Genomic DNA, 15,006 nt, shown 5'->3' on the forward strand with positions numbered 1-15,006 from the left:
CTGGTTCCCAGGAAACTGGCAGGGTTTGGCTGCTGAATTTAGCTGGCTGCTGTGTGCATATGTCCACTTCCTGGAAGGCATTCAGATCTGGTAAGATTTTTGTAGTTGTTACCCAAAAGGGAAGGGGGTCATTGTTTTGAACCCACAAAGACTTCAGTTTTATTTTGGAATAGAAATACCAGTTCCTTTAGAGGCATGAATTGCATACATGATATGAAAAAGCAGTGCCTTTTCTTTTAAATACATGGATATCAAGATAGGAATCTTGCATTAACAGCATTTTAATCTTTCTCAAACTTGCTGCTATGCACACCAGTATAAGCCACTGTACAATAAAGATTAATATCACATTTTTATATGGCTCATCCCTATGCTGATAAGACTGTTTAGTATCATCAGTCAACCAAACTAATTTTCTTTTTGGTGGGTACTCATCAAGACAACATTGTTTTCAAGCTTTACATCAAGGAAAGGATAATCTTCCATTCATTGTAATATTTGGGATGATGCTTCATGTAGAGCTGTAGAAGAAAAATACCCTAGAGAGCTTTCCATTTCAGTGACTTCATTAACAGTCAAGTGCTTTTAAGTGACACACAGTACTTTGAAGGATTACAGCCAATATATAGTTCCCAATAAATCAGTCCTAGGGTTTGAACTGAGTATATAATGTATGATTAACCTTTACTGCCAGCAAACAGTGGCAGTTGAATGGCAGTTCAAAACTCATTAACTTTGGTTTCCATTTTAGATGAACCAAAGTGCTGGATCACAATTATACAGTGTGTCTTCATTTTTCTTCAGTTTTATTCTATTTGTATTTCATCTAATTTGTTCCAGATGTGAATGTTTCCAAGAGAAACTGCCCATGAAGTCTTTTATTGTATAGGGTTCAAACTGGCAATGATTAGAGATGAGCCAGCTTGTCTTCACTTGGCTTTTGGCTTTGAAATGCTGTACTTTGAAATAGAGTGCTGCACACCATGTCTGCATAAAACATGGTCTCCAGAAAATTTTAATACAACAGTTTCAACTGTTTAAAAATATGCTTATTTTTGACTACCCATATAATTCATATTTTGTAAAGTTTCACTAAAAAAACCACTGGTCCATTGAAAATAAGATGACATATATTACTAGAAGTCAGGCATCCTATTTACCCTATGAAATTCTGGCTTAAGGCTACCATGAAGATTACTTTATTTCAGCTTGGTTTGTAAGGAAACTAAAGTCTACACACTGATAACCATACAACAATAAAAAGAGAAAGAAAAAAACTAACCCCAAAACCCCCACAAACAAACAAAAGACACAAACAAAAACCCAAAAAAAACCCACCCCAGGATCTCTCCATCGTGGGTTTATATACAGCAGTTTGAAAATATTTTATTATAACTCAAATTAAAAAATACATTAGGTCATTCTGTTCACATTTTGCCATATAAAAATTGAACACAAATTGTTCAAAAAAACATAATATGACTTAGGACAATCTCCACAGACTTACTCCTTTACACAGTTATTTTCATTAGATTTATGTTTTTACACTGGGAAAGGATTCTTATCTGAAAAACACTTCATAAAGGATGAAACATTTTATTTGTATACCATATATAGCCTGGATCATTGAAAACTTCCTGTCCTTAATTGCTTATGCAAAATGATTCATGGTGCAAATTGGTATTCACAAGTTATTATGTGCATTAATTTATATTTTTCCTTTCTACAGGCAACTAAAGATTAGATTTCTAGGTAGTGCTGAAACATTTTATTTTGTCTTGAAATCAAGATTGCAACATACTTTATATTCACATTTTGTACGGATTTTAAGCTATTGTCATCATGATGATGGCTTGGGTGTTTTGTGGAGGAGGGTTGTATCTCAGAGTATTGGTTTGGTAAATACAATACATGGACAAAAGACAAAGTACGATTTAAGGAGTTTTATGACAAACAGTATTTTTCCCACGCATTAAAAACAGCACATGAAAATCTGTAGGGCTAAGTTCTTATGTGGTATTTTTAACCTATTTTAGAGAAAAAGAAAAAAAAAAGGAGCAAAATAGAAAAAAACCTGCAATTTTCTCCTTAGAAATGGTTTTGATACTGTCAAAATAACTTTCCATTAGAAGATGAAAATGTCATTTTCTTCAACATCTGTGTTTGGACTAAAGTCTGAAATTTTAATTTTGTCAAGGAGGAAATTTTTTGTGAGGAATAAAAAAACCCCCAAACATTTCAACTGACTATAATATATAATATATGCAGGATATATATAGGTACACATGCAGGAATACAGAGCCAGCATCTCCACTGGTGTAAAACATCTAAGTGTCTCTGAAGTCACTACTTGCCTAACTAACATCAGCTGTGAATCTCACTTAAGAAAGAAATTTTTGCTGATCTCATATTCACCTCTCTGTGGAATGCTGGAGCAGGTTTCTGAGCAACATGATTTTGATAGAAAAGGCATAAATATAGCAGTGAAGGGAACTACAGAGCTAACCTTCTGAACACACCAGTGGCAAGAAACAGAGGTATGGCTGTAACAGTACTTAACAATGGAGTCTTGAAGGGAAAGTCAAGCTTGTCTGTAGGAAGGTGTCTTGGGGTGACCCAAACCGGAACAGAAGGCTACTAAAGTTCTTTCCAGGTCTTCAGAAAAACTGTGTTTGCAATGTGATTCTTTAAGACTACTTAAGACTAAGACCACTTAAAATGATAATGATTCTTTCAGGTCTCAGGGTAGAACCTTCCATGTATTGGTTACTGATCAATGTGGCAGGTTTATTTGAGTGAGCAATTCCAGAGATGTGTTTCTAGGTGGTACTCATTTCACTTCTAAAGCCTTTCACAATTACGTATATAAAAGATGCCTCTACAGCACGCTAAGAGTAAATGCAGTATTTTCAGGCAAGCACACAAACTTCAGCTGTGCTGATGACTCTGAACTTTCATGTTATCATGAAAGCTCCCTGTTGATATTTATTGGTACCCAAATTTGTAAAGCTGTATCTTAATGTGTTTTAGTATCTAACTGCACATTTCTACATAGCAGCCTTTCAGAATTATACTGAACAACGCTATTAAGCAGAACTACACAAGAAATGTAGTGAGCAATATTTCAGAACCTAACTTGATTCATTTTCATTTTCTAGTAACATTGGAGAATACACCATTTTGCCAAGTGCAACTCACACTTCTATATTTTACTTTCTTTGGTATGCTCTGGGCTTTTTACAGTTGTCCATTGAGGTGGATCCTTCAGTAAGGATTACAGAATTTAAGATGATGAAAAGTCTTACCTGACAGGGAGCAGGTACTCTTGTTTTCCAGTGTTTGCTCCAGGCTGCTTCAAGTGATGGAATGTTACAATTTCTCTTAAGAGAACTTTCACTATGGTATCTATGTAAGATATGTGGGGCAGAGAGGAGGTCAGGGAGGGAAAATCTGTGCTTGAGTATGTAACTTCAGGTGGATGGAGTTGGAACTGAAAGCATGTAAAATTTGGAGAGCTCCTCCACTAACCTACCAGGAAATATATATATCAATCCCTGATTTCTTATGGTGACCTTTATAAAGTACAATACTTGCTTCTACTTACAATTAGGTTCTAGAGGAGAAATTAATTGTGACCTAAAGAAGTCCTTGCTTACAACATTTAGAGGTTCACTTCTTGCACTTCTTTGTGAACTCTCAAATTCAGAGAAATGCCACTGAATTTACTGGTTTACAGAAGATTTGTGTGCTTCCTCAAAGATCAGAATCAGGCCTCAAGGGTTTTTTGTCCTACAGACCCATATTCTTCATCTTTCCTGAGTCACAGAACGAGCTCTACTTTGTTGCAAAGCATAAAAGTAGCAGTGATTCTCCTTCAATATATAATTTGGTTATCTGAGTTAAAAGTGGAGATACTTCAGGCAAAAAGCTATCAATGCCTCTGTGAAGCATTTAATATTGAAATCTTTGAAAAACTTCTGCTACACGTTGCTTAGAATGGTTTAGGATATAATTACAGGAATGACAGATCTCAGTGTTAAGCCCATTTTTTGTTCTGGTTTTTTGTGGGAAGGCAAACTGAACACCAAACTGATCTGGTTGAGGACTTCTGAATCCTCTTTTGTTAATTTTGTTCTCTCAAATTTGAAACATTACTCCCTCTCCTTGCAAGGCAGATGAACATCCTTCCTGTCTGAATGGTGACGGGCTTTCTCCAGGCTGGTGAGAATGTTGTTCCACAGGACCATCCAGTCAAGGAGGACACACGAAGGGACCTTCCGCCATTCTCTTCTAAGACAAAGCTTAGCAAGTAAGTACAACAGAATGCAAGTTGGGTCAATTTAGGAATTCAGCAGAGAGGCTTCTACTGTACCTAGCAGATCGGAACTTGAGCTCATGGTAGCATTGCACAAAGCTGTGATAAATGAAAGTGATCGGCAGGGCTAATAAAACGATGCCACTAACCACACAAATTCCTCCAAGAATCCTTCCTGGTACAGTGATGGGACACATGTCACCGTAACCAACTGTGGTCATCGAGATGATCACCCACCAACAAGCAGCAGGAATGCTGGCATAATCCTTATTCTTTGTTCCCAAGTCCAGCCCATTTTCAAGAAGCTGTGAAAGTGCACTGAAAATTGCCATAGCAACACAGATAAAGACAAGTAGCATCACCATCTCTCTGTAACAACGCTTCAGAGTCAGACCAAGTGTTTGAAGGCCAATGAAATGACGGGCCAGTTTAATCACCCAAAAAATTCTCATCATTCTTAAGACCCTCAAGGTGACTCCAGCCCTCTGAAGCTGTGAATTTTCCCCTGTGAAAACGGTCATTAGAACAGAGATGTAGTAAGGAGTAATTGCCAGCAAATCAATGATGTTGAGAGGTCTTCTGACAAACTCACACTTGTTTTTGGAGACGATGAACCTCACAATGCATTCTGCAGTGAACCAGCCTATGCAGATAGCTTCAATTATCCTGCCAAAAGAAACAAAGACAGTATTTATGCTCTGTGCAAAGGCTTCAGGGGATGTTTGGTTTGTTCACAGATATTACCAAAGTGACACCTGGACTTTCACAGACAACAAACAGAAAGCCATGCCGTCCTTATCCTGCAGCTGGCACTGGATTTCAGCAATTAACCTGAGGGTCTAGTGAATGTTTAAACTGATAATTGCTGAAAAACTCACTCAGTGATCATTTTCTTTGAATTATGGATTGCTACTAATCATAGTACTAGGCAAATATGCCTACAAAACTGGAGCCCTACAGGAAATGGTAGGACACCAATGCCAATATGTAACCTTATCTAGAAGAGCCGGGTTTGGGGTTTTGGGGTTTTTTTGTGTTCATTGAGTTTTAGGGGATTTTAAAATTTTTGTTTATTTTTTTAAGTCTGTGAGGCCTGATCCACTTGGGAATGCCCAGGGTTGTAGATCAGTGAACTGTCTGGTTACAAACAGCAATGTATAGAACCAGACTGCTAAACTAAAATGGAAGTGCAGATGGAGTAGACAGAAATAAGTATTTGCATTGGGTAATTAATGCAAATTTGTTCTTTAGGAACACGCCCAAACCAGTCTATCTGATCTGCATCCCAAACAGGGTCTAACCTAGAACTATATTTAGAACTAGATAGATATTACCACTAAATACAGATGTATTTTTTTTTTCATTAGTGCATATATAAAGTGCTAAGCTTGTGGCCTCCCATTTACCACTATGCTCTGCATTACTGAATTTTCTCTTTTGCTTTACATGTAACGCCACCTAAACTACATTGCAGTAATAATTTCAAGGTAACCAAGTGTTAAGGTAATAGGCAAGATAATCTTCTTGCCAAATGCAGAAGAAATCCTGGAAGGGGATTTCAGTATGCTCTTAAATATTTTCAAGTCCCAATGCATTGAATGAGACTTGAGAATATCTCAACTTTAAACTGGTGGAAGGTAGAAACAGAAGATAAAAATGTCGCTCAGAGATTATTTAGTAACTGTTGTGCATGTGGTCACAAATCTCCCTAAGATTTCAGACTGTGCTCACTTTTTTAATACATGAGGGCATGGAAGCTAATCTTTCCCTCCATTTATCTTTTTCACCAACAGTTTGAGCAAAGAAAAAGACCATCACTGATACCTTCTCATACCAACAGCTCTGAAACCAAAGTGGTGTGAGATCAGAGATTCAAAAATACTGCCAGAAAATAATACAACCAGAGCTTTTTCAGTACTGCAAGGACTCTTAATAAGGTAGTGTCTGTTGAAACATACTGATTTGCAAGTGATAATCCAACTGTCATTTCAAAATTAAGATTTTTCTTCCCTAACACATCTGCATAATTTTTTACCAGTTCTGAAATCTATTGTTATTATTAAGACAGTGGCCTGTTAGAAAGACCGTATTCTTCTTTAACTGATATAATTATAGACTCTACAAACTAACTTTTTCATAGAAGTTTTACACATTAAAATTTTATTTATTTTTTATTAATTTAATTTTTTTGTTCATTCTTTTTAGTTTTAAGCTAAAATTAGAAGAAACAGTAACAGTAACTTGATGTAAAGTCATAAGGTGCATTGTAATTTTAGCCACAGTAAATTTAAATGAACATAAATTGATTACTTAAATATTTATTCACATAAAATTGGACCGTGTTTTTCTTTTTTCTTAAGTAACAATGAAAGTTCTGTAAGCAAGTGGTCTTTCTTCACAAAGGGCTTGTAGAACACTAGTTCATGTTAGCCCCTTTTGATGGAAAGACCTTTGAAATTCAGTTTGCTCTTAAGAATCAGGTGTTGGCTTAGAAATTAAGCTTTTGAAAACTTCCTTTATGTTTGAAAAAAAATCAAGTAAAAAAGCTTAATGGGTAAGTTTACTTAAATCCTTTTTACATATAATGAGGAAATACCTAAGACTTTCCCCAATAAAATCAAACAGCAATATCATGGTAATGGACAAACAGATGACATCTAAATGTACTTGTATGTTGGCTAGTTGAGATCTCATGCAATGATTAAAAGAAAAATTGTATATGGATAGAAAGTTGCAGCCAAGAATGTTCAACAATTCCAACAGGCTATTTCTTTACATTTTATGAGATTTCTCTGGTAGTGTTGTCTGTATTCTATGATATGAAGGATTAAAATGAAAAAGAAAATTTTAATTATACAATTTAAAGCTTTTTCACTTGGTATTTCCTCCTGATGCCCTGATAATGTCAGAAACATGACTGTTCCATTTTGTCACCCCTTAGACAGGTTATCTCTGGGTTGAGCTGACAGGAAGCTAAGTCCTGATCGTTGTGATTATGGATCAACATTGATTCAGTGGTCATATAACTTTGGGGAATAGTTGTACAAGTCCATGAAATATGATCAATCCATAGTTTTACTCTGGCAGTTCCTGGGACAAGAAATACTGTAAATCAGTTATACTTCAGTAGGAAGGACTGAAGAAGTATTTTATTGTAGAATGGATTTGAAGCGATCTAAGGAACAGCACTGATGCAAAAATGACAAAGCAAGATCAAGGCAGTGGGGGATACGTTAATGCCACTCTGTTATAACTTGCACTTCCATTTCCCCAGTTTGCATCCATCCTTCTTTCTCCTGGCTGGGAAGAAGATAATGAAGAAGGGTGTCCCTTATTTTTTTCCTTCCTCTACTTACTTCTCAGCCATCAGTGAAACATTTTTCATTTTTCTTCTCTCGTCACTCCTTTTTTGCCTGTGTAGATGGATTTTGGCAGTACTGGTGAATCACACAAAAGAGTGCTTTGGTGAGAAAAACTAGAAACCTCTGGCATGTTGGGAAATCTGGAGTGCTACATTCTACATTTCCACTTTCAGATCAAGTCTCCTCTTCTTGCAGTGACTTATCCTTATAGTTAACCTTATTAGTGGATAAAAACATCTAATAAGGAAAGCAATTTTAACAGTTAATCCTTAAGAGAACTTAACAGAGTATGAAGTTAAATAAAAGGCATGTACTCAGAAGACTAAAGTACATGTGTTTTCCATAATCAATTCTTAAAATATTTTCTGCATATTCACAGGACAGATTGCTTTTATTGCCTATGTTTGGAATAATGCTGTATTAAAATCTATAACTATATAATTAAATACTGACTTTTTTGTAAAAATACAGTACCTATTTTATAATCTTTCATCACAGTTTTTGGTTAGTTGTGTTTTTTCAGTTTTAAAATAGCTGGTCTCCAAAAAGGAGAGGGGTAGTTAAAAAGAGTTATGAAATGTTTCCTTGAAGATTCCCCACAAATTTTATAAATAATCAGAGAAAATACTAAGTCCTAATTTTTATTCAGTTACAGGCTATTTCTGCTCAAACTTAATGTTCATTGTCCCAGACCTAAGCACATGAAAGAGGGTTTTCGTCCTAAAATTTTAAGCTGCTTGACACTTAACAGTCTTTCAAGATTGCCCTAATGAGTCTTTTGTCCATAAATGGAAAATCAAGCCTTTGCAAGCCTTGTTCCTCCTGTAATCCCATCACTGTTCACTTTTCTGTTCCATATGATAACTTTCTCTCAGAATAAGCTACTTTATGTACAATGAGTTAAACCACTTCAGAAATAATTTTTTTCAAACACTAACAAGATTAGTTTGTTATTACTAAAAAAAAACCCCATGTTGTAACTAAGAATTGTTTCAACTTAGCAATATTCTTTGCCTCTTGCAATATTCTTGCCATCTTGCAAATTTGTATACTTTCAAATAACCCCGGTGAGTTGGTTGAAATCGAGCCAAAATATCCCTTAGTGGCACTATTATCTATTAAGCTTGTAAATAAAACATACACAGCAACAGGATACATGAGGAAAACAGATGATATGATTAAAGACAGTATATGACAGGATTAAAGATTAAAGTCTGTCAGCACTGATTTGTTAAATTGTCGCTAAAGCCTATTTCCATGTAAAGCACATCAAACCTGAAAAATGTCCAAGCAGTAGCCAGAATGATAAAATTCCTGCTCAGGAAGACTCCTAAGTGATTTCAGCAAATGTTCAGGGTTTTCACTCCTTTAGAAATCAAGGGCTTCCTTCTCACTGCAAGCTATGGAGTAAAGGCCACAGAACAGCTAGTTTCCCTGAAGTAAAAACCCTGCTGGCTTTTTTTCCATTCTGTCCCTGCTTTGGTAGGAATCATATGTTGTCATGCCTTAAACTCTGGTGCTTTGTGTGGGAGGCTGTAATGACCCAGCAGTCCTCAGCAAAGGGGCAAATCCCTTTCATAGCTGAAGGGGAAACCTGGATACGAACATCTTGAGCCCTGAGATCCTCAGCATCTTTTCCATATATGTTGAACACGACTGGCACCTAGTCCTGGTGAGTCTAAGGCTCTGCTGTGCTCAGGCAGTGATATATATCTGTTCTTTATTTCACCTCTATTTTTCAAAGAGCTGGTAAATTCAATACAATCCATGTCTGTGTTTTTAACCTAGGTCCGTAGTTCCGTTCTTTACCTTCAGCCCACTGTTTTAATCTAGCAAAAATGTGGTATTCAAGTTAGATCTTGTCCAGAAAAGGAGTTCCTACTGTTTTTTGAAGAGATGTTGAACATGAACATTCAGGTGTTCTGAAATTCCACCACTATAAGGAATAATAATTTTTGTATGTCTAAAATTCAAATGCAATTTTTTAGGCTGATATTTTGCAGAGATTAAAAAAAGCTCACTGGCACTTGATGAGAGATACTGTTTGGAGAAACTAGGGTGTTTATTTGCTTTTACTTAAGAACACAGCAATCATGTAGGCTTGATAAGTCAGTGATTATTTCAGTACAAACTTAATCACAATTATTAAGTGGAAAGGGGACAACCATCTCTTCTTACTGCTAACAAGCTACTCATATTTAGCATTAGAAAAATAGTTTTAAGGCAGGTAGATAGAACTATGCTGTCAGTAAGTCAAGCAGCTTCAAGTGATTTCCTATTACAGGCTCGAGAAGCTTTCCCTAGAAGATTACGCTCCCAATCAGTGTATGGACAGGTCCCTGAGCAGAGACTCACAGTATGCATCTGTTGGCACAGTTCAGAGGACAGCAAAGATGACTTGAAATTGCCAGAAGCAGCAGAAGGCATTCCTGCTGTCTGCTCCTAAACTCTGCAAATCTAATGCAAATCTTTAGCTCGCATAAGTGGAACTTGCCAAGGCAGGGAAAGGAGCAAAAATCTTAGAATGAAATAAATTTAATAACTCATCTCTTATCCTGAGAACAGGCCTGGGAAAGGCAACCCCTCTGCAATCAGGGAATTCTATTTCAGTGTCTGTAATATCTGTGAAATTCTGAGGTCAGCTTCCTCATCCATCTCTCCTTGAAAAAAGCTTACTCGTGGAGTTCTCTGTTGCCCTCTAAAGGGTGTTATCCCAAGGGATCAGAAATAGCCATAGCTGTTCATCCTTTGACAGTGTGGTCCCATGAAAAGGCGTAACAACGCACTGGTTTCTGGGAAAAGTTTGGTGGACTCGATTCCTCTTCTGCTGAAGAGGTGTTCATACAAGGAAAACAAACACAGCTGGTGTTAGCTGGCAGCCCCAGTAACCTTCACTGCAAACCTCATTAAAGAGGCTGATTTTGTAAAGGCCAGAGTTAGTGACCTCCTCACTTGCTGAGATGACGTCCAGGTAAGCTGGAGACACTGCTGGTCAGCTGCTTTCACTACAGCTGTCCAAAGCAGTCTTGGGAATGGTTACTATGGGAGTCAGCCACAGAAATTATCCATGTGCCACCTTTCTGACATAGCATACTGAGGCAAGGGCAAGGGGGCTTATTGTGAGAGACTGAAAATATCAGAGTTGCTGGGTTTTGTGAGGTGGTTCTCACCTCACCTCCGTGGCTTACGCTGAGCTGAATAACTGATTACATCCAAATCTACAGCCTAAGGATTTCTAGATTAGCCCATTCAATTTTCACTCCTAAAACTTTTCAAAATACATTTTTGGAATAACATACAATCTTCATACTAGTATTACAGTGCCATGCAAGTCAAAACTCACTTGTGTACAGCATTAATGCAACAATTTCTCTTGGGAAAAAAAATCCAAATTTTGTATTACTATGTTAGATAGAATCTCTTTATTTTGATGAGGAACATTGTTTGAGAAACAAAAGACAGAATTTGGTTTCAAACTTTTAAATGTGTCAGAAACAAGTGGACAGACTTTTAAAAGCCTTCTCAACTAAGAGGGACTGTATTGCCAGAGTATGCAATCCCAGAAACTTCCTTGGGTTTTCTGTGGTCAGGCTTTCAAAGAAGCCACTTAGCTACTTAGGTTTTGCAAACCCAATTAATTTTAAATGAAATAACTACAAGCAAAAGAAATCATAAGCACATAAAGGAAAATAAATTCAGATGACAATTGGACATGTTAGATACAATCCTATGGCATGTGTAAGTAGTGATAACTAAACTGGACCACTCACTTAAAAGCAACAGTAGCTAACACACTGTCTTTTCCAGCTATAACAGGCTTTTTAGCAATGATGCAGCATGTGCAAAAAAGAGAGGAGTGGCTCCACCTTGGTGGTCACCTGTGGACAGAGAGGTGCACATTTGTGTCTGTTTTCCATGTGTTTGCCATCAGATTGGGATCAGTTCCTGTGCAGTCAGAGTGCATGGGTTAAATGACCCAGTCTGTACTGGTGCTTATATGTGACAGACTTTTGTGACATGGGTAGAAACTTTCCAGCTGCTACTTTTAGTTATCTCTATTTTTTGTTGCAATAACATAGACTACTATAGCTGGTACAGAAGAAACTCACCCCATCATTGGTAGTCGTCCTTTTGGTTCTAAAAGCAGCCCTCACTGCCCTGGGAACTGTGTGGCTATACTGCATCTTACAAGTACTTAGGACCTAATCCTTCTAACACTTGTTATACAATCTGCAATTGTTCAGAAGAGTGATATTATGATCTTGAAGACAAAGGCACTATAAAATAAAAATTACACATCCTATGCTATGGCTGAATGCAAGCTGAACTCTTTCAGTATGAGAAAACTTGTTGTTGATTCCCACACCATGAAGATGTGAACAAAGACATGACTGATGTGTTAATGCTATGTAGTTGCATCTATTTTCCAGTGCCTCTTGGGAGTATCTCAGCTCTTTGCTGCTGTACAGAGAGGTCACCCGCAGCACCTACTCTTTGAAATAACCTTGCAAAGCTAAAGTAAGGCGTTTTAACTGGAGGAACCTCTAGGACCTTCTTTTGACATATCTAAATCGGGAATCAACAGCTTCTCAAACTGCATCTGCTTTCTTTTTGTTCATACAATTAATTCTTTGGCTCAACTACAATGAGAAATACAGGTACAGTTTTCCATTAAGCTAATGGAAACTATGAAAATACTTTCCAAGGTATTAATCTGGCTACTAAGATATAATATATCACATTCCAATTAACTCTATGGTAAAAGATGATGATTTCATAATGACAAGGCTGCAATTTCACTGTAGTGCCCTTTTAGCAGAGCAGAAGCTAAAAACTTTTTGTTGAATATCCTGTCTGTTTTAAAAGAAGGGAGAAGCTAGAAAATACCAGAAATGTTTACTTCTTTCTTTATATGTCAGTCTTATTTATGGGAGAAATTCTACAAGACTGGTCTCACTTTTGTTCTCCAGGGAACAGGGAAGAGGAAGGAGAGGGAGAGGGAACGGAAGAGTGAGTGCAAGAGTTGCATCAATATAACCCTAATCTGAGGTCACAAGCAGATGGAAAAAGGTTTGTTCCTACTAGTAAGGCTCAGGAATGAGTCTTATACCCCGTGCCCTGTTTTCTGCGACTGTTTTGCAATGTTTATTATGCTTAAAGGATATTAAAAGAAATGTAAACATCTGTTACATTCGTACACTGGGGCGCTTGAATGATGCATTTGCAAGAGCTCAATGTGCAGTTTGATCATCTCCTATGTTCCCCACATAGAAAATCTGAGATAGAAAGGGAGGAGGGGGGGTAAGGCTGTTCCCACATACAAGATTTTACCAGAGCAGAATCGTAACAGGCACTGGATCTGCTCCAGCAGAAGGACCTGAACGAATACATGCAGAGTACTTACAGGATTGGTCTTTTCCCGAAGGAAAGGACAACGGAATTGCATTCTTTTGGGGGGTTCTTTTTTCCTGTTTTCCACAACCTTAAGGCCTAAATTGATTTTCCGAGTGTCTGAAGTTCTCTATGTGGTCCCGTGTCTCCTTAAAGGGGGCAGTAGGAGCTCCAAGATCCTGCACGGAGGGGCACCCTCACTGCGAATAGGGGCCGTATCCCGATGGCCCCGTTCCGTGCCAGCCTGCCCAGACCCGAGCCTGCCGCCGGCCCCGGCCCGCCTGCAGCGGGGCCGCTCCGGGCGTCCCCCGCCCGCCCCCTGCGCTCGGGGCCACGGGTGCCCGGCAGAGCGCGGTGGGAGCCGGAGATGCGGAGCAGCGCCACTCCCCCGACACTCCGACATCCCTCCCCGGCCCCCAGCTCCGGGCCGGAGTTTCAAGGCGCGCAGACGATCTCCGCCGGCGGCGGCTACTGCCACGGACCGTCAAGACAAGGAGCAGGAAGGACACACTGGACGGGACACACGGGGACCGGACAGCGGGAAAATAAAGGATCCTCCTACCCTGAGGGCTCCCTCACTGACTCTGCTGTGTACCTGCTCTGCTCCTCCACGCTGCGATTCTCCGCCGCCCGCCACTCGGGCAGGGTGCTGGCGCACAGCACCACCATGGACACAATGACGAAGAGGATGGAGACGGTGGCCAGGACCTGGGCGGCCACGGAAGATGTGGGCTCCTCAAAAGTCCTCCTCATCCTCTCGAGCCACTTCCCGCCCTCGGCTCCCGGTGGCCGCCGGCCCTTGCCCTCGAGGCCGCCATTCGGCTCGTCCGCCGCGTAGTAGGTGCACGTCTCGGACATGCGGTCGTCGAGGCGGCGCTGGCAGCAGTAGTCGAGGTGGGAGCCCTCCAGCCCCCAGTAGATCATCTCGTTGTAGAAGGAGAGCTCGCACATGTGCGGCACGAAGCGCAGGTGGCCGTGCCGGACGTACAGCATGATGAAGCCGAAGGCCTCTGAGTGCCGGTCGAAGAAGTATTCGTTCCGCTCCCGGTCGTAGTCGTCGCACACCTCCAGAACGTCCTGCTCCGAGAGGCAGCCGTGCAGGCGGCTCACCCGGCGCAGCGGGAAATCCTTCAGCACCTCCCGGGAGAAGGAGTACCGGGTGCCCCCGACGTTCAACACCACCGAGGGACCGCGGCCAAAGTTCATGGCTTGGGCGGGACGGAGGGGGGGAACGGCGGGCAGGGCAGAGCGGCGAGACGGGGGGCAGCGCGGGCGGCAGCGGCTGCCCCGGCTCCGGCTCTGCGCGCACCGCTGGCGGCTCCCGCTCGGCGACGGGGCGGGCAGCGGGCGGGGAGGGAGGCAGGGAGGGAGGGACAGCGGGAGAGACGCCGCCGCGGGCGCCCCAGCGGCCGCGCAGGAGCGCAGCGGAGCGCGGCGGAACGCGCGTCCCCCCGGCGATGCCGCTCGCAGGTGCGGGCGCGGCTCAGCGCCGGCGGGCAGACGCCTCCGCGGGGCCCCGCCGGGGCGGGGGCGAGGGCGCGGCCGTGGGCATGGCGGGGCCGGGGAGCTCCGCGCCCGGCGCCGCTCCGCTGCGCTCCGCCGGTGCCGGTGCCGGCTGGCAGGCGAGCGAGGGGCGGTGCGGCGACGGCGGGGTGGGGACACGCCTCCTCCCCCGCCCGCGCACATGGAGCGGAACGGAACGGAGCGGAGCGGGGCTGCCGCGGGGCTGCCGCGGGGCTCCCGCTGACCCCCGCTGACCCCCGCCGACCCCCGCCCTCCGGGCATCCCTCCCTGCACAGGATTTCGGCGCAGAGCGGGGCCCGTCGCCGCCAGCCCCGCTGTCCGCCCCGCGAAGCGGCACTTGCTCGAAGTTGTCCGCTAAACGCAAGTAACACTTTGTGGGTGTTCTTTTCCCCCCTCCCCCCCTCAAAAAAAGCT

At 41.4% G+C, this 15,006-nt stretch overlaps 1 protein-coding gene and 1 long non-coding RNA gene across 6 annotated transcripts in view; one reads left to right on the forward strand and one right to left on the reverse strand.

Moving 5' to 3' along the window:
• The window catches only part of LOC138107876 (uncharacterized), a 100,153-nt gene extending 87,071 nt beyond the window's left edge, over positions 1–13,082 (forward strand). For 3 of the 4 annotated variants that reach the window (XR_011149746.1, XR_011149745.1, XR_011149744.1), the window contains 3 exons: positions 4,176–4,309; positions 6,109–6,252; positions 12,648–13,082. This is a non-coding gene — a long non-coding RNA (uncharacterized lncRNA). Of the gene's footprint in view, positions 1–4,171; positions 4,310–6,108; positions 6,253–12,647 lie in introns of all 4 variants that reach the window. The other variant, XR_011149743.1, reaches the window with a different exon arrangement.
• Positions 4,318–14,316, reverse strand: KCNG3 (potassium voltage-gated channel modifier subfamily G member 3). 2 transcript variants are annotated; one of them, XM_069009692.1, is made up of 2 exons: positions 13,664–14,316; positions 4,318–4,981 (listed from the first exon to the last, which is right to left on the reverse strand). In XM_069009692.1, exons 1-2 carry the CDS (start codon positions 14,272–14,274, stop codon positions 4,336–4,338), a joined length of 1,257 nt encoding a protein of 418 aa, XP_068865793.1. In that variant the 5' UTR covers positions 14,275–14,316; the 3' UTR covers positions 4,318–4,335. The 2 variants fall into 2 exon arrangements, with proteins under 2 accessions (XP_068865793.1, XP_068865792.1); XM_069009691.1 differs by having other exon boundaries at positions 13,631–14,316.
• Between the last annotated feature and the right edge of the window lie 690 nt (positions 14,317–15,006).

This window comes from Aphelocoma coerulescens, chromosome 3 (genome assembly GCF_041296385.1).
Source record: "Aphelocoma coerulescens isolate FSJ_1873_10779 chromosome 3, UR_Acoe_1.0, whole genome shotgun sequence".
NCBI lineage: Eukaryota > Metazoa > Chordata > Aves > Passeriformes > Corvidae > Aphelocoma > Aphelocoma coerulescens.